At 40.4% G+C, this 18,425-nt stretch overlaps 1 protein-coding gene across 1 annotated transcript in view; it reads left to right on the forward strand.

Annotated features, from left to right (window-relative positions):
• Positions 1-18,425, forward strand: part of SCN11A (sodium voltage-gated channel alpha subunit 11) — a 79,171-nt gene that overhangs the window by 29,158 nt on the left and 31,588 nt on the right. Inside the window, exons 11-15 of the mRNA XM_045555646.1 lie at positions 487-616; positions 1,682-1,920; positions 8,605-8,784; positions 10,730-11,095; positions 12,653-13,081. Coding sequence (XP_045411602.1) covers positions 487-616; positions 1,682-1,920; positions 8,605-8,784; positions 10,730-11,095; positions 12,653-13,081 — 1,344 coding nt within the window. The remainder of the gene's footprint in view (positions 1-486; positions 617-1,681; positions 1,921-8,604; positions 8,785-10,729; positions 11,096-12,652; positions 13,082-18,425) is intronic.

Here is an 18,425-nt window from a genome sequence, read left to right on the forward strand (position 1 = left end):
TATTTAGTTTGACTGTTTTTTGTTTTTGTTTTTTAGTTACTCTTTTTAAGTCTGTCTAGGCAGTTGTTCAAGGGGCTTCACTATCTGGCCAATTTCAATCCACCTTTCTAAATTTATCCCTGACTTTTGCTCTTTGCAAACATTGTTTCCAAATTAGACTTTTTATTGCTTTCGTTCCCTGAACCATCCTCACTAGTTTTCGTAAAATTTTGTTTGCTCTTTGTTGACAATGAATAAAGCACAGAGAGTAAAATTTCTGTAGGTAGGACTTGAGAAATGTGCAGGCAAAAGAAATATGATGTCTCTTACGTATTAAACATGAAATAAAAAACTGAACATTTGGCATGCTGTAAAGATGAGGTGAATAGCCCTATATAAAATGTTGAGTACCTTCATTGCATGTGGCATTGAAAAAAAAGTAGTCTGTGAAGTTTTGAACAGAGGCAGCCCCTGTTTTTAGAACATCCACCATGCCTTCTCTTACAGCCACACCTCCTACAGCAAACCAAACGACTGTCCCAGAATCTGTCAGTGGACCACTTTGATGAGCATGGAGACCCCTTCCAAAGGCAGAGAGCACTGAGTGCTGTCAGCATCCTCACCATCACCATGCAGGGTAAGTTCTGCCCCCAGTCCAAAGAAAAGCCTAATTTCAACGTTGTCCTTCCATTCTCCCTTTTCCTGGCCGCCCCCAGAAACCTTCTGCAGTGGAGGCTTTTTTGGAACCAACCCACTGTACCATCCTGCAAAGAGCAATTTTCTATGCCTCTAGAGCATGTCAGCAAAGCAGCTTGAAAGAAGTGGGCCTTCCCTGTGGACCCGCTCTGAGCTGGCACTTGGGTAGTGGTAGGAACTGGATAGACTTGGGCTTCAGGGACGTTGGAACAAAAGCATAGACAGGACCTCATAACCAGGCCAGGCAGTCACAGGAGGTCTGAGTGACAATGGTCAGCCAAAGAATAGAAGACTTGTAAGTCTCCAGGCAGCTGTTATCAAGGTTAGAGTAAGGAACCTGGATGGGCAAGAGAGGACCTCTGTAGACAGGCTGGACTCATCTGATGGGCCAGATTAATAGCAAGTAACAGGGCCCCAACTAAGGGATTGGTGTTCAGGGGCAGGATCAAGTCCCTGCAAGTGTGAAGTCAAATGGGTCCCTTAGCACTTGTGAGCCTATTGCACCACCTCACTTGGCCTGCATGAGTCCCTGAAATGGTGCCAGGGAAATCAGGTGTGCAGCTGCTTTATGGCCTGAACTTCAGCCAGCTTTTTATTGCCTTTTATTGTTTTGATGCTACAGATGCCCCTGCCTGACTCTCTCTCCTTCCCCTAAGTACTGGTTGCCCCTTGTGCCTCTGTTACAGTTGTCCCCTGTATCTAGCTCATGGGTTCACAGCCAGCCAGTGTTGACTTCCACATCTATATCTCTAATGTGCAGTCCAGCTCGTGGACTGTAAAGATCTGATGTACTTGATTATACCACATGCTAGTTGTATGTTGGACGCTGTCTCTTCTGCACTGTGATTGGTGGAAAACCTTTCTGGCTACACAAGTCAGTGCCCTTCTCAACTGATCACGTTTTGCAAGAGACCCTGGGGAAGAGGGAGGAAAGAATGTCCTCAGGCAAAGAGCGGCCAGATTGGTTCAGAGCTAAGTCCTCAACTGCTCTTTCATTCTCCTGCAGAACAAGAAAAAGCACAGGAACCTTGTCTCCCATGTGGGAAAGACCTGGCATCCAAATACCTTGTGTGGGACTGTAGCCCCCAGTGGCTATGCATTAAGAAGGCCCTGAGAACTGTGATGACTGACCCCTTTACTGAGCTGGCCATCACCATCTGCATCATAATCAACACTATCTTTTTGGCCATGGAGCATCATGATATGAACCGCGATTTTGAGTCTATGTTGAACACAGGGAATTTGGTAACAGGCTTTTAAAACGTATAAAACATATTTTTTGGTTTGTTTTTATTTTAATTATTATGGGTACATAATAGTTGTATATATTTATGGGGTACGTATGATGTGTTGATACAGGCATACAGTGTGTAATGATCACATCAGGGTAACTGGGATATTCATCACCTCAAGCATTCATCATTTCTTTATGTTAGGAACACTCTAATTCCACTCTGGTAGTTATTTTAACACATACAATAACCTATTGTTGGCTAGTCACCCTGTTGTGCTATTGAATATTAGATCTTGTTCATTCTCTCTAACTATCTTTTTGCACCCATTAACCATCCCCACCTTACTCCCCGCTCCCTGCTACCCTTCCCAGCCTCTAGTAACCGTCATGCTACTCTCTATCTCTATGACATCAATTGTTTTAATTTTTAGCTCCCATATATGAGTGAGAACAGATGAAATTTGTCTTTCTGTGCTTGGCTTATTTCACTTAACATAATATTCTCTAGTTTCACCTATGCTGTTACAAATGACAGGATTTCATCCTTTTTATGGCTAAATAATATTCTATTGTGTATATACACCACATTTTCTTTATCAATTCATCCATTGATGGACACTTAGGTTGATTCCAAATCTGGGTATTGTGAATAGTGCTGAGATAAACATGTGAGTTCAGATACCTTTTTGGTATACTGATTTCCTTCCTTTTCAGTGTGTACCTACCAGTGGAACTGCTGGGTCATATAGTAGTTCCTATTTTTAGTTTTTTGAGGAAGTTGCATACTGTTTCCGTAGTGGTTGTATTAATTTTCATTCCCACCAATAGTGTACAAGGGTTCCCATTTCTCCACATCCTTGCCAGCATTTGTTATTGCCTGTCCTTTGGATAAAAGCCATTTTAACTGCGGTGAGATGATATCTTATTGTGGTTTTGTTTGCATTTTACAGATGACTAATGATGTTGGGAATTTTTTCATGTATCTTTTGGTCATTTGTGTCTTCTTTTGAGAAATGTCTTTTTAGATCTTTTGCCTATTTTTTAACCAGATTATTTGACTTTTTCCTATTGAGTTGTCTGAGCTCCTCAAGTATTCTAGTTATTAATCTCTTGTCAGATGCATAGTTGGCAAATATTTCCTCCCATTCTGTGAGTTGTCTCTTCACTTTGTTGATTATTTCCCTTGCTGTGCAGAAGCTCTTAGCTTGATGTGATCACATTTGTCTATTTTTGTTTTGTTTGCCTGTGCTTTTGAGATATTACTCAAGAAACCTTTGCCCAGAACAATGTCTTGGAGTGTTTTCCCAATGTTTTCTTTTGGTAGTTTCATAGTTTCAGGTCTTAGATTTAAGTTTTCAATCCATTTTTGGTTTTTGTTTTTAAGCTATAGCCAATAGAATGGGATTTAATCCATTTTGATTTGAATTTTTGTATATGGCAAGGGATAGGGAACTAGTTTCATTCTTCTGCATATGGATATCCAGTTTTCCCAGTACTGTTTATTGAAGAGACTATCTTTCCCCAATGTAAGTTGTTGGTACCTTTGTTGAAAATGAGTTCACTAAAGATGTGTGTATTTATTTCTGGGTTCTCTATTCTGGTCCATTGATCTACGTGTCTGTTTTTATAAAGTATCATGTTGTTTTGGTTACTATAGCTCTGCACCATAATTTGAAGTCAGGTATTGTAATTTCTCTAGTTTTGTTCTTTTTGCTCAGGATGGCTTTGGCTACTCTGGGTCTTTTGTGGCTCCATATAAATTTTAGAATTTTTTTTCTATTTCTGTGAAGAATGTCATTGGTATTTTGAAAGGGATTACATTGAATCTATAGATTGCTTTGGGTAGTATGAACATTTTAACAATATTTATTCTTCCAATTAATGAGCATGGAATATCTATCATTTTTTTGTGTCCTCTTAAATTTCTTTCACCAATGTTTTATAGTTTTCATTGTAGAGATCTTTCACGTCTTTAGCTAAGTTTACTCCTAGTTTTTTTTATTTATAGCTTTTGTAAATGAGATTAATTTCTTTGTTTCTTTCAAAGGGATGGGGAACCTGTGGCCTTGGGGCCACATGTGGTCTTCTGGATCCTTGAGTGCAGCCTTTTGAATGAATCCAAATTTTACAAAACAAATCCGTTTAATAAAGAGATTTGTTCTGTGAAGTTTGGATTCAGTAGAGGGGCCACACTTGGGGATCTGGAGGGCCACATGTGGCCTTTAGGCCACAGGCTTCCCAATCCATGGCACTGATTTTAATATGCTGATTTTGTATCCTGCAACTTTTATGAATCTCTTTATCTGTTCTAATAGTTTTTGGGTGGAGTCTTTAGGTTTCTCTAAATATAAGATCATATCATCTGCAAACTGGGATAATTTGACATCTTCCTTTCCAATTTGGATGCCCTTTATATTTTTCTCTTGTCTGATTGCTCTAACTTCCAGTACTGTGTTGAATAATAGTGGCAAAAGTGGGCAGCCTTGTCTTGTTGCAGATCTTAGAGGAAAGGCTTTCAATTTATTCCCCATTCAGTATGATACTAGCTAGGGGTCTGTCATATATGGCTTTTGTCATGTTGAGATATGTTCTTTCTATACCCAGTTTTCTAAGAGTTTTTGTCATGAAGGGATGTTGAATTTTATCAAATGCTTTTTCAGCATCAATTGAAACGATCTTTTGTTGTTGTTGTTCATTCTGTTGATATGATGTATCACATTGATTTGTGTATGTCAAACCACCCTTGCATCCCCAGGGTGAATCCCACTTGATCATGATGAATAATCTTTTTAATGTGCTGTTGAATTTAGTTTCCTAGCCTTTTTTGAGAATTTTTGCATCTATATTAATCAGAGATATTGATCTATAGTTTTCTTTTCTTGTGTCTCTGTCTTGTTTTGGCATCAGGGTGATACTGTCTTCATAGAGTGAGTTTGAGGGTATTCCCCTCTTGATTTTTTTGTAACTGTTTGAGTAGGATTGTTATTAGTTCTTCTTTAAATGTTTGGTAGAATTCAACAGTGAAGGCATTGGGTCCTGGGCTTTTCTTTAATGGGACACTTTTTATTACTGCTTCTATCTCATTGCTTGTTATTGCCTGTTCAGGTTTTAGATTCTTCATGGCTCAATTTTGGTAGGTTGAATGTGTCTAGGAATTTTCCCCTTTCTTCTATGTTTTCCGATTCTTTGGCATATGTTAATAGTTGCTTATAGTAGACTCTAATGATCCTTTGAATTTATGTGGTATCACTTGTAATATCTCTTTTTAGTCTCTGATTTTATTTATTTGAGTCTTCACTCTTTTTTCCTTAATTAGTCTGGCGAAAGGTATGTCAATTCTGTTTTTCTTTCAAAAAACCAACTTTCTGTTTGTTGATCTTTTGTATTTTTTGTTTCAATTTTGTTTATATCTACTGTGTTCTTTATTATTTCTTTTCTTCTACTAATTTTGGGTTTGGTTTGCTCTTGTTTTTCTAGTTCTTTAAAATGCCTCATTAGGTTATTTATTTGAAGTTGTTCTGCTTTTTTGATATACACACTGATTGCTATAACTTTCCTCTTAGTATTGGTTTTGCTGTATCCCGTAAGTTTTGGTGTGCTGTGTTTCCATTTCTTTCAAGACATTTTTAAATTTCCTTCTTTTTTACTTCATTGACCCATTGATCATTCAGGAGCATATTATTTAATTTCCATGGGTGTATATAGTTTCCAAAGTTCCTCTGTTATTGATTTCTAGTTTTATTCCATTGTAGTCAGAGAAAATATTTGATATTATTTCAATTTTTTTTTAATTTTTTAAGACTTGTTTTGTGGCCTAACAGAGGATCTATCCTTGAGAATGATTCATGTGCTGAGCAGTGTGTGTATTCTGTAGTTGTTAGGTGAAATGTTCTGTAAATATCTATTAGGTCCATTTGGTCTATAGTGCAGATTAAGTCCAATGTTTCTTTGCTGATTTTCTGTCTGGTGATCTGTCCAATGCTGAAATGGGGGAGTTGAGATATCCAGCTAGTATTTCACTGGGGCCTGTCTCTCTCTTTAGCTTTGATAACATTTGCTTTATATATTTTTGTGCTCCACTATTGGGTGCATGTATGTTTACAATTGTTATATTCTCTTTCTGAATTGACCCATTTACCATTATATAATAACCTTCTTTGTCTCAATATCTATTTTATGTGATATGAGTATAGCTACTTCTCTCCTTTTTTGGTTTCCACTGACATGGAATATCTTTTTCCATCACTTTATTTTCGGTCTGTGTGTGTCTCTATAGGTGAAGTGAATTTCTTGCTGGCAGCATATAGTTAGTTCTTGTTTTGTTTTGTTTTGTTTTTTTTTATAATCCATTCAGCCACTTTGTCTTTTGATTGGAGAGTTCAGTCCATTTATGTTCAATGTTATTATTGATAAGTAAGGATTTGCTACTGCATGTTATTTGATTTCTGGTTATCTTGTGGCTTTCTCTTCCTTCCTTATGTAAAAGTGATTTTCTCTCTGGTAGTGTGTTTTAATTTCTTGCTTTTTATTTTTTCTGTATCTGTTGTAGGTTTTTTCATTTGAGGTTACCATGAGGCTTGCAAAAAATCTTATAACCAATTATTTTAAACTGATGACAATTTAACTTTGATTACAAAAACCAAACAACCAGGCAAAGATAAAGAAAAAAAAAACCCACTTGAACTCCATACCCCCTCCACTTTTTGACTTTTTGTTTTTTTCTACTTATATCTTTTTATGCTATCTATTTCTTAAAAAGTTGTAGTTATTATTTTGGATAGGTTAGCCTTTTAGTCTTCCTGATCAAGATATGACTGGTTTACACACTGCAATTACAGTGATAGAGTATTTTATATTTGTCTGTGTACTTACTGTTACCAGTTACATTTATACCTTCAGTTGATTTCTTATTGTTCGTTAATGTCCTTTTCTTTCAGATTGAAGAACTCCTTTTAGCATTTCTTATAGCACAGGTTTGGTGTCGATGAAATCCCTCAGTTTTTGAATATTTGGAGAGTCTTTATTCCTCCTTCATGTTTGAAGGATATTTTTTCAGGATATAATATTCTTGGATTAATTTTTTTTCAGGAATTTGAATATATCATGCCATTCTCTCCTGTCCTGTAAGGTTTCCACTGAGAAGTCTGCTGCCAGATGTATTGGAGATCCTTTATATATTATTTGTTTCTTTTCTTTTGTGGCTCTTAGGATCCGTTCTTTTTCTGTGACCTTTGGAAGTTTGATTATTAAATGCCTTGAGGTAGTCTTATTTGGGCTAAATCTGCTATGACCGTCTTGTACCTGAATATTGATATCTTTCTCTAGCTTTGGAAAGTTGCCTGTTATTATTTCTTTGAATAAACTTTCTACATCAATTTCTCTCTATACCTCCTCTTTAAGGCCAATAACTCTTAGATTTGCCCTTTTGAAGTTATTTTTTATATCTAGTAATCAGGCTTCCTTTTTGGTTTTATGACTATGCATTTTCATATAGCATATCTTCAAGCTCACTAATTCTTTCTTCTGCTTGATCAATTCTATTAATAGACTCTGATACAGTTTTCAGTTTGTCAATTGTATATTTCAGCTCCAGAATTGTTCTTGATTTTTTTAATTATTTCAATCTGTTCATTAAATTTCTCTGATAGGCTCCTGAATTCCTCCTGTGTGTTGTCTTAAAGTTCACTGAGCTTCCTCAAAACAGCTATTTTAAATTCTCTGTCTGAAAGGTCACACATCTCCATCGCTCTGGGGTTAGTCACTGATGCCTTATTTAGTTCATTTGATGAGGCCATATTTTCTTGGATGTTCTTGATGCTTATGTATGTTTGTCAATGTCTGGGCATTGGAGAGTTAGGTATTTATTCTAATCTTTGTGCAGGGAGTTAGCTACACTTCCAGCAAAAAAATCAGGTCCCTTGGACAGGGGTCATCGCAAAGGATAAGGAAATAATAGAAAATAATAGAATAGAGAAATAAAAGAATACACAGAGACAAAAGTACAGCTTTATAAAGAATAGATTTATAATAGTTGGGGTGTTGGGAGACCCCACAGCATTCCCCTAGAGCTGTGAGGCCATGAGTGAAGTTTCACATAAGTATTTATGGGTGCAGCGATCAGTTGGCAGGGGTATCAGATTTACATAATAACAGGTAGTTCGCTTTAGGTTAAAAGTCTCCCAAAAGGCTTCTAGAGATCCCTTAATTGACTCTATCTACGTGAGCAAACAGTTACAAAATCTTTCTAAGACAAACTTCAAAGTTCTGAGATAAAGCTATCACTTAGCAGAAAAGTTAAGCAGAGATCTAGTGGCTCCATATTTCTTTACCTAGTTATTGTAGATTGAGACAAAACATTGCCCAACACTTTCTATCACCCTGCTATCTACCAAGAAACCTATTTTGCCTTATAATCAACAGAATGGGAAATACAACTCATTTTCCATACTGATGTCTATGAGCTTGGGAACACTGGGCTGGGCACCATGGAGGGGCTGGAAAGAGGCGCAAAGGCAGGGTGAGGTTCATGCTGCAGCAGGAAATGTTTCTGTTGCCTGGACTTCAGGGTACAGTGTATCAACCGTGAGAATGCTTTTCATTTCTTTTTAACCTCTGTAATTCCCTTGGACCATTCTTAAAAGTGTGTCTCCAGGAGAGGTAGCTTCCTTTTCTCACTCTTCTTTGTCCTGCTGTAGGTTTTCACTGGCATTTTCATAGCAGAAATGTGCCTAAAAATCATTGCACTCGACCCCTACCACTACTTTCGCCGAGGCTGGAACATTTTTGACAGCATTGTTGCTGTTCTGAGTTTTGCAGATGTGATGAACTGTCTCTCTGGAAAACAAAAATGGCCATTCTTGCGCTCCTTCAGAGTGGTAAGGCACCTTCTCATTTTACTGCATCACTTAGCTTCCCAAATTTGAAGAGTCTTGAGTGAATTCAATGGCTATCTTGGACTAAACTTTTATTTACCTTAGTTAACCCCAGAACCAAAACTGCATCCCTCCTCCTCTCACCCAGGTTTTTAATAGCCTCAGGAGTCCCAAGTGTGTCTTCTCTCAGCTGAACACTTAACACCCACTCACCCACCCACCCACAGATGACCCTTTAGGCAAGCAGATGCCAAATTCTGTCTCCCAGTATCAGGACTCTGTGCCTTGTTTTGTGCAAGACCCCTCCAAAGCTCTCTTGCCCCGTGGAGCTCTGAAGCAGGCACCTTCACACTGGACTCACTGAGGGGAGTGAGGAATACAGAGCCCAGGGGACAATGGGTGCTGCCAGCAATGCTCTCCCACAATAAGGTCCCTTCTCACTGCTGCCAGGGTCACATTCCTGGTCTATAGTTTTGCCCTCTATCTGCTAATTTGGAGGCATTCTGGCAACCTTTGCAGAGTACCTAAAATGAACTGACATGAGGGAAGGCAGAAGGATGGAAGAAATCACCATCTTCAAGGAGTTTGCAGGACAAGGTGGTATAAGACTGGGCCAGAAGTGACCATAGCACACAGGAGAGTGTGACGGAGCCCAGAAGAGGTATAGATAGAAAACTACAGAAAAATCACATCTAAAAAGGGAATTGGGAAACTTCTAAGATGGGCTTTTGATTTCTTTCAAAGATATTTGCATTTTGGGGTGGGTATGGATAGGATTTCTAAGCCTGTAGAGACACTTTGTTCAGTAACACTGCTCAAATAACTATTGGCACTCAGGTGAGCAAAATTACATTGGCTTTACCATTGCTTACGCTTATCACAGCCATGCTCTGAAGCAAGGAACTTTGTGGCATTGTCTGGATATGAAAATAGAACCACAATTTCTTCCTAGGATTTCTCTAGTTCCTTTTCGAGTAGACAATGACAGTTTTTCTCTTTGGGCATAAGTCTTATTGGCCTGCAATATTTCCATCCCCAAATAGTTGATTCTTAACAGGATTACACTTTGCAGTAAAATCATCAGTTTACATTGAAAATCACGGTAAGAAACAACCTTAAAGCCAGTTCCTGTGTTTTCTCTAAGGTTGTTATTTCCCACAGTCTGTGGAGTTCCATAAATGAAATTACTCTTAGCTGTCTTGAATAGCTGTTTACCTTTTCTCTCCTGGGTACAAAATGTCACATTTCTCTCATCATTGTTAAAAGGTTTAGATTCAAGCTTGTGGCCCGAATTATATAATGCAGGAGTGAGCAAATTTCTTCTGTAAAGGGCCAAATAGTGAATATTTTCAGCCTTATGGGCCTGTTACAACCATTACACTTTGCCATTGTAGCACAAAAGTAGCCACAGACATTGGAAAACCAATGGCTATGTTCTATTAAACCATGGCTATGTTCTATTAAAACTTTATCTATGGACACTGAAATTTGAACTTTCTATGATTTTTCTCATGTCATGAAATATCCTTCTTTTGATTATTTTTCAACCACTTAAAAATGTAAAAACATTCTTATCTTGACCAGGCTATACAAAAACAGGCAATGGGCTAGATTTGGCTTTCAGGCCAGAGTTTGCTAACTTCTGGTATATTATATACAATTGCAAAACATTCATTTTATATAATAATCATGTAGGCTCAATCACTATGCTAGTCCCAAAGTCTTTATCATTAAAAAATATTATAATAAAATATTTCCTCTTTTAAATCAAAAAGTAGATACAGATGAGTATTAGATTGGTACAGGGAGTTGCGGCCTATGCTTAGGATGGATTTGGCCTAGAAAGGAGTTCTGGGAGTCATAAGTGCTGTTTGCTATATAGATGAGCAGATGGAGTTTGTCCTTAACTGGCTTTTCTTCTATTTTTGTTTGTTGTCTGTTTTTACAGCTGAGGGTCTTCAAGTTAGCCAAATCCTGGCCAACTTTAAACACACTAATAAAGATAATCGGCCACTCCATTGGAGCCCTTGGAAACCTGACTGTGGTCCTAGCCATTGTGGTCTTTATTTTCTCAGTAGTTGGCATGCAGCTTTTTGGCTCTAAATTCAAGTCCATAAAGAGTAAAAAATTCTGTGACACTCCTGTCCCCTGTTTACGGCGCTGGCACATGGAGGATTTTTACCACTCCTTCCTGGTGGTATTCCGCATCCTTTGTGGGGAATGGATTGAAAACATGTGGGAATGTATGCAGGAAGCTGAAATACCATTGTGTGTTATTGTCTTTGTGTTGATCATGGTGATAGGAAAACTTGTGGTAAGTTTCTTAGATTTTTTTTTTCCCAAAAAAAAAAAACAAAAAAAAAACATGTCTTTCAAATTCATTAGCTTCTTTTGCAACACTTCACTAGTGAAAATTATTATTGCAAATATAATGCCAAATAAATAATTTAAATATCCATTTGAATTTAGTTTGAGGAAACTATGATAATCATGAAACAAAACCTCCTTGGCACATTCGACCATTTTTCCCATATACACTTTTTAAAAACAAGACATCTTTCCCAGGTTTCTCCAGAGGACATCTCTTTACATATAAAGAGAAGAACCAGCCTAAAATAAAGCCAACACTGAGGAAACTAAAGTAGGAAGATGAAACAAACCTGTCTTCGTGTCACAATTGGTCCCCTGTTCTATTTCCAAACTTCTCGTTATGCTACATTTTCTTATTGTGTAAGCTGGCTTGAGTCTGTTGCTTGCAACTGAAAGCATAGATAGGTATTTATGGAGAGGCTAATTAAGTGAATGCCAGTGAAGATATGAAGAGACAGAAGACACACAAGGATGCTTGAGCACAAGATCTTCAGAATCAAGTTGGGGCTATTGTGAAAATATAATTAACTATCTACACATGATAGCTTTATCCTAAGTACCTAATAAATGGTGTACTTAGTAAATGATATAAAAGTTCAGAATAGCAGGGCATCACCACTGGGAGTGAGGAGAGAGCATTGAGAAAGGATTTGTGGAAGATATTGTAGTTAAGAAAACCACTTTAGAGGCAAGGAGGGCTTAGGCAAATAGACGAAAGCTTGCACGAAGACCCGGAGATGGGAATTCTCATAGTGGAGCTGAGAACTGTGACTAGACCCATTCACACCCACAAGGCACTTCTCCCCAAAGGCTGTTTATTTTTGAGCTGATAAGAGCCACAAACAGAGGAATTTGAAAAGGTAAAGATGATGGATTGGAGGGTAAATGTAAGCAAAAATCCCCGGAAGGAAGCTGTTGGGATGATCTGAATTTAAAGCTCTATGTGCTTCAACAGAAGAGTTGTAGATTTGGTCCAAACCCCTCTGGCTCAGCCCCAATACCTCATTAAGGTTATGGCAACAGAACCTAAAGACATTGCACAGAGTACACCATCTCTCAAATTGTGCAAACAGGAGAGGACTGTACAATAGCCTCGGATATTAGGTTCATATACCTATGGGCAATTCTGGTAAAAATACAAGCTCATGATCCAGCTGATTCCCAAGGAATGCACACTCTTAATTTTGCCCCATGATTACCCTGCTCTGCTTTACCCTGGCCAGGGTCTACACATACATGTTTTTTATACGTATGTAAACTGGATTTGGCTATTCACACCCTTTAACTTCAAATTTTTTTGTTCTATCTTACTGTCTCTATTCCTTCCTCAATCTTCTTTTCTTTCACTTATTTTAAAGATTAACTTTCTTGGGAGACAGCAGAACATAGAACTCTCATTTGATTCTGCTTTTAATCTTGGGGAAAAGTTGTTCTGGAAACACACTGTATCCTTTCCTTTGCTAAATTTTCCATTCTCCTTTGTTACCCAATCCATTCCCAGGTGCTCAACCTCTTCATTGCCTTACTGCTCAATTCCTTTAGCAATGAGGAGAGAGATGGAAACTTAGAAGGAGAAGCCAGGAAAACTAAAGTCCAGTTGGCCCTGCTTCGGTTCCGCCAGGCTTTTTGTTTTGTAATACACACTCTTGAGCATTTCTGTCAAAAGTGGTGCAGGAGGAAAAACTTACCAAAGCAAGAAGTGACAGGAGGTCCTGCTGCAGACAGCAAAGACATCATTCCCCTGGTCACAGAGATGAAAAGGGGACCAGAAACCCAGGAGGCATTTGGCATACTAACCTCTACACCAAAGACCTTGGGCATTGGGTATGATCGGACTTGGCTGGCCCCACTTGCAGAGGAAGAAGATGATGTTGAGTCTCCTGATGAAGAATATGCACAGCCCATCACACAACCTGAGGCTGAAAGACAGGTATGAAGGTTCACACATGGACTTAGAGATCATACAAAGCTAAAGTTACCACAGGGCAGAGGTTGCCTGCCCCGTTCTGAGCACTATGCTGGGATAATACGGATATAAGATGTGGTGGCTGCTCTTTGGTACCCATATGCACATCCCAGGGCAGGTTATAATTATGGTCCTGCATATGTGGGATGGATGAGAGGTGTCAGAAGAGTTCAGAGGGGAGCAAGATCAGAATGGGCTGAGGGGACAGGAGAAGAAAGTACCTTTGGTTGAAATGTAAAAGAATTTAGAGTTTGGATTGGCTGAAAAGTGACAAAGAGGGTATGGAAGGTGAAGTGAATAGCATGGTAAAAGAGACAGTGGTAGGAACAAACTCAGTCTCTGCAGGGACCAGTCTCATGGGTAAGGGGCGGTGAGAGTTGAGGGCTGTTGGGGGACTGTGAGGGCAATGGATGTTGTCTTAGCCTGTTTGAGCTGCTATAATAAACTACCACAGATTGGGTAGCTTCTAAACAATGGAAATTCATTTTTCACACTTCTGGAGGCTAGGAAGTTCAAGATCAAGGTCCTGAAGATTTGATGTCTTGTGAGGGCCCACTTCCTGGTTCATAGATGGCGTCTTCTCACTGTGTCTTCACATAGTGGAAGGGGCAAACAAGCTCCCTTGGGTCCCCTTTATAAGGACACTAATCTCACTCATGAGGGCTCTACTTTATGACCTAATCACCTCCCAAGGGCCCCACCTCTTAATATTATCACCTTGGGGGTTAGGATTTCAACATATAAATTTGGGGGGCACACAAACATTCAGACCATAACAGATGCATTAAATAAATAACCTTCATTCTGGATGCAACAGCGGCTGTGTGTATATTTCTGAATTTTCCACATAGGTGAAACATACTGCATTCCCACCAGGAACGAATTGCTCCACATCCTTGCCAATGTCTGGTGTTGTCAACCTCTTTAATTTTAATCATTCTGGTGGGTTTGTCTATTGCCCATTTTTATTGAGGGATTTGTCTTCTTACTATTCAGTTGTAAGAGATTATTACATATTTTGAATACAAGTCCCTTGTCTGATATGTATATTGCCATATTTTCTTTTAGTCTTTGAGACAGAATTTCACTCTGTCACCTGGGCTAGAGTGCAGTTGTCACAGCTCACTGCAACCAACCTCAAACTCCTGGGCTCAAGTGATCCTCCTGCCTCCTGCAGGCATATGTCACCATGCCCGCCTGATTTTTCTATTTTTTGTAGAGATGGGAGTCTCACTCTTGTTCAGTCTGGTCTCAAACTCCTGGCCTCAAGCAATCCTCCCACCATGGCCTCCTAAAGTGCTAGGATTATAGTCATGAGCCACCACACCTGGCTTATTTTCTTAACGGTATCTTTCAATGAGAATAAATTTTTCATTTTGATGATGTAAAAACAATTTATCAAAATTCCTCTTATGGTTCACATGTTTTGTTTCCATTCTAAGAGATTTTTGTATACCCTAAAGTTGCAGAAATTTTCTCATTTTTTTTTTTTTTTTAGATTTTATAGGTTTAACTCTCAGGTTCAAGTCCATGATCCATTTCAATTTAATTTTTTATTTAAGTGGATTTAGGGGGTACAAGTAGACTATTGTTACATGGATAAATTGCATAGTGGGGAAGTCTAGGCTTTTAATTTACCCTTCACCTGAATAGTGTACATTGTACCCAATAGGTAATTTCCCATCCAGCATCCCTCTTTCACCTCTCCTTTCTGAGTCTCCAGTATCTATTAGGACACTCTGTATGACCATGTATAACCATTGCTTAGCTCCCACCTATAAGTGACAACATGAGGTATAGTCACAACAGAGACTGTATGACCTGCAAAGCCTAAAATATTTACTAGCAGGCCCTTTAAGGGAAAAGTTTGTTGACCCTTGGCTTAGATTATTAATCTAAGCCCTTTTTTCTTTTCTATTGTGAACACTTGAAGCTATACATTTCTCTTTAAGCACTGCTTTGGCTTCATTCCACTAATTTTTCTATGCTGTCTTCCTTTTCATTTGGTTAAAAATATTTTCTAATTTCTCTCATGATTTCTACTTGTTTTTTAGTAACTTAATTTCTCAAATGGAAGTTATTTCTACTTTTGCCCATCAGTTATTTATAAGGGTGTTTTTTAATGTTTTTTGTTTTAAATTCTATGTTGTCTGGTATTACTATAGTTACTCTAGCTTTCTTATGGTTGCTGTTTGCATAATATATCTTTTTCCAATCTTTTACTTTCAATTTATTGTATCTTTGAATCAAAATGTGTCTCCTATAGACAGTATATGATTGGATCTTGTTTTTTTATTGAGTCTAACAATCTCTGCCTTCTGATTGGATTGTTTAACCCATTTATATTTAATGCTATTATTGATATAGTTGATATCCTTCTGATATTTGACTTTTTGTTTTTTGTGTCTCATGTTTTTTCCTTTATTCTTTCTTTACTACTTTATTGCATTAAGTTGAATAATTCTAGTATAACATTTTAATACCTTCAATAACTTTTTTGCAATTTTTAAAAATTGTGACCTAACATATACATCTAACTCATCAGATTCTATTTCAAATTTATATTAATTCTAGTGGGATATAGAAACATTACTCATATATAGCTCTATTCATTCTCTCCTCTTTTTGTATATATATTTTTGGGGGGTGTCTCCTATGTGAGATATTTGTTGCTGGGGCCACCTTTCTGTTTCAGCTCTGGAAGTCTTCCCAAGAGACTTCCTAAGGTTTAGATGACAAATAGATACATAGATAATTTAAAATATTAGCCCACATACTCCAGAAGGAATGTACAGAAATGGTCATAGTAGCATTATTTTCAATAGCTAAACATTAGGAAAAAATTTCAATCTCCAACAATATAAGAATGGATAAAATGGTAGTCACATTGGTGAATACTATACAGCAAAAAAAATGAACTGTTCTACAAACACCAGCATGAATAAATCTCAAAAAAGTGTTGAGAGAAAAAGCAAGTTTCTGAGTGATACATAGAGTAAACCATTTATACAAAGTCTGTACATATGCAAAACAATACTGTATCTTGTTTAGAGAAAGACAGCATAATAGTAGCTAGAGGGTACTAAGGGGAATGGGGCTAGGGGTAGCACAGGAATTGACAGGGGACATGAGGGCTAGTGCATTGGGATCCCTCTCCGCACATTCGGGTGCTGGATCCGGTGACTCTGGGATCTACCTAGAAGGGCAGCCTGGGCTGGGGACTCAGTGGGGGCGGGGAGTCACTGCCACTGCTAAGGCTCCTCCCAGCGTGTTGCACACACCTGGGTTTCCACTGCATGCCTGCTGGGAAGGCGCTAGGAAGCTGGCACCTGTCTGACTAAGGCTCTGCCTCCACCGTCCTTCTCTGTCCTCCTCTGTTCACTGTCCGGCATGGCATGCTGCGTGGGGTCCAAGCAGCTGCTGCTGCTACTGTTGCCACTGGGTGAGCGCCCATCTCCTCCCCCAACCCTGGCCTCTTTGTCCCTGTTCCTCTGGGACAGGGTGGGAGCACAAGAGAGTGACTCTGGGGAAAGCCAGATGCATGCAGGGGTGCTGGGGAGAGGCCTGTGCTCGGGGTGTGGGGACACGTGGCAACCTAACCCGCTGTGCGGCAAGCATCCCGCCTTTGGGTCCAGCAGAGCCACCCCCGACCCAAGTCCAGCCTTGGTACCTCTGCGCCAGGAACTTTCCCCTATTGTTTCCCTTCTCCCAATTGTGTACCCAGCCTTCCACCCTCAGTCCTGGGGCCTCAGGACTGTTTGCTCAAATCATCAGTGTCTCGCATCTGCTGTTCCACCTCCGACTGCCCCTTCCCCGCTTGGGTTATGAGGAGGTTGGGTCACTTTATGGCATGTGGTGTGGGGAACGGAATCTGGTAAAGGTTTAAAGCAGGAGATCTTGGAGCTGCGATGCGCTGATTTGAGGGTGGAGACAGGGTAAGGGTGCTCCTGGCAAGGAAGACAGGTAAGCACTTAGAGGCAGGTCCAAGACCTCAGGCGACATTAGGTGCTGTTAGAGACCTCTCTGAATCCACACCCTGGCAGCCAGGCCTAAACAGGCTCTCCAGTGGCCAGAGCTCTTGCTCAGAATCCCTTTGGCTTGGCTGGTGGCGGTGGAGGGGCCGGGGGAAGCCAGAGTTCAGATGGGGCAAGATGAGTTAGACCCTAGGGAGCATCAGGAAAGACTGAGGCGAGAAGACACTCGATGCAGGGGGCAGGAGGGGGGCGCACGAGGTTGAACAGGAGGGAGAAGCAGAATCCTATAGACCCACCCAAAGGGTCTCCGTTAGGGGAGGTGGAGGAGAGGAGCGACGGCAAGGCCAGGCTTCCCAGCGTGTCAAGAGGAGAGGACAAGGAGTTGCCGCTGTCCTCCATGCCACGTCTGAGAAGTCTCCAGGCCCCCAGAAAGCCTGTTTCCCCCATCAGGTAGGGCCCGTGAGGGTGGAAGAAGTCCCGTGGACCCCTCTGGGTGTGTGTGGCCATTCTGGCGATAGAAGTGGTTCCGGGAAGGCCGGCTTTGGCCTCAATGCGCCCCCTCCATCCCTGCCGTGTTGCAGAGAGCCCCAGAGACCAGGCCTGCTCATCCTCGCGACGGAGAGCCGGTCAGCGCCAGTCAGCCACGTGTTTGGGCCACACTCCGCGTCCCTCGAGTTTTGAGCGCCCCCCACGTTCCGAGAGTGTGGCGGGGGCGTGGTGGGGGTGAAGTGTGCCCGCAGTGGGCACAGAGCACTGCAGCCTGCCCGCCTCCACGTGGGTCTGCGAGGCGGGCGGGAGGGAACCGATGCGCCGACGCGGCCCAGGCGTGCACGGCGGCCGCGCGGTGCCAGAGGCTGCGCACCGAGTATGTGGCGCAGCGCCTGGGGCTGCGGCGCCGGGGACCTGCCCTCGCGCCCGCTGCTGCCACGCCGGCTCCCGCTCAGGCGCTGCTTTCCTGTCTGTGCTCGGGCCCGCGTGCGCCTTCCGGGACCGGCCCAGCGCACCCCTCCCGCCTCCAGCCCCTAGACGCCTGTGAGCGCAGCCGGGTCTCGGAATATTTTTGTTATACATATTATATCTATATATGTTAAAAGCCCAACAATACATTTGTGTCATTATTGCTTTATATAATTAGATATCTACTAAAGAAGCTAAGAAAAGAAAGGAAAGCAAGTATATATTTAAAAGTTTATTTTACTAATCTTGGTTACCAGTTTTGGCACTCGTCATTTGTTCCTGTGAACTTGAGTTACCTTCAGGTGTCATTTCCTTATTCCAATTCAACATTGCTCCCACCCACTTCCTTTGTGTTATCATCAAATATATTTTATTTC

The sequence above is a fragment of the Lemur catta genome, chromosome 1 (assembly GCF_020740605.2).
Source record: "Lemur catta isolate mLemCat1 chromosome 1, mLemCat1.pri, whole genome shotgun sequence".
Lineage (NCBI taxonomy): Eukaryota > Metazoa > Chordata > Mammalia > Primates > Lemuridae > Lemur > Lemur catta.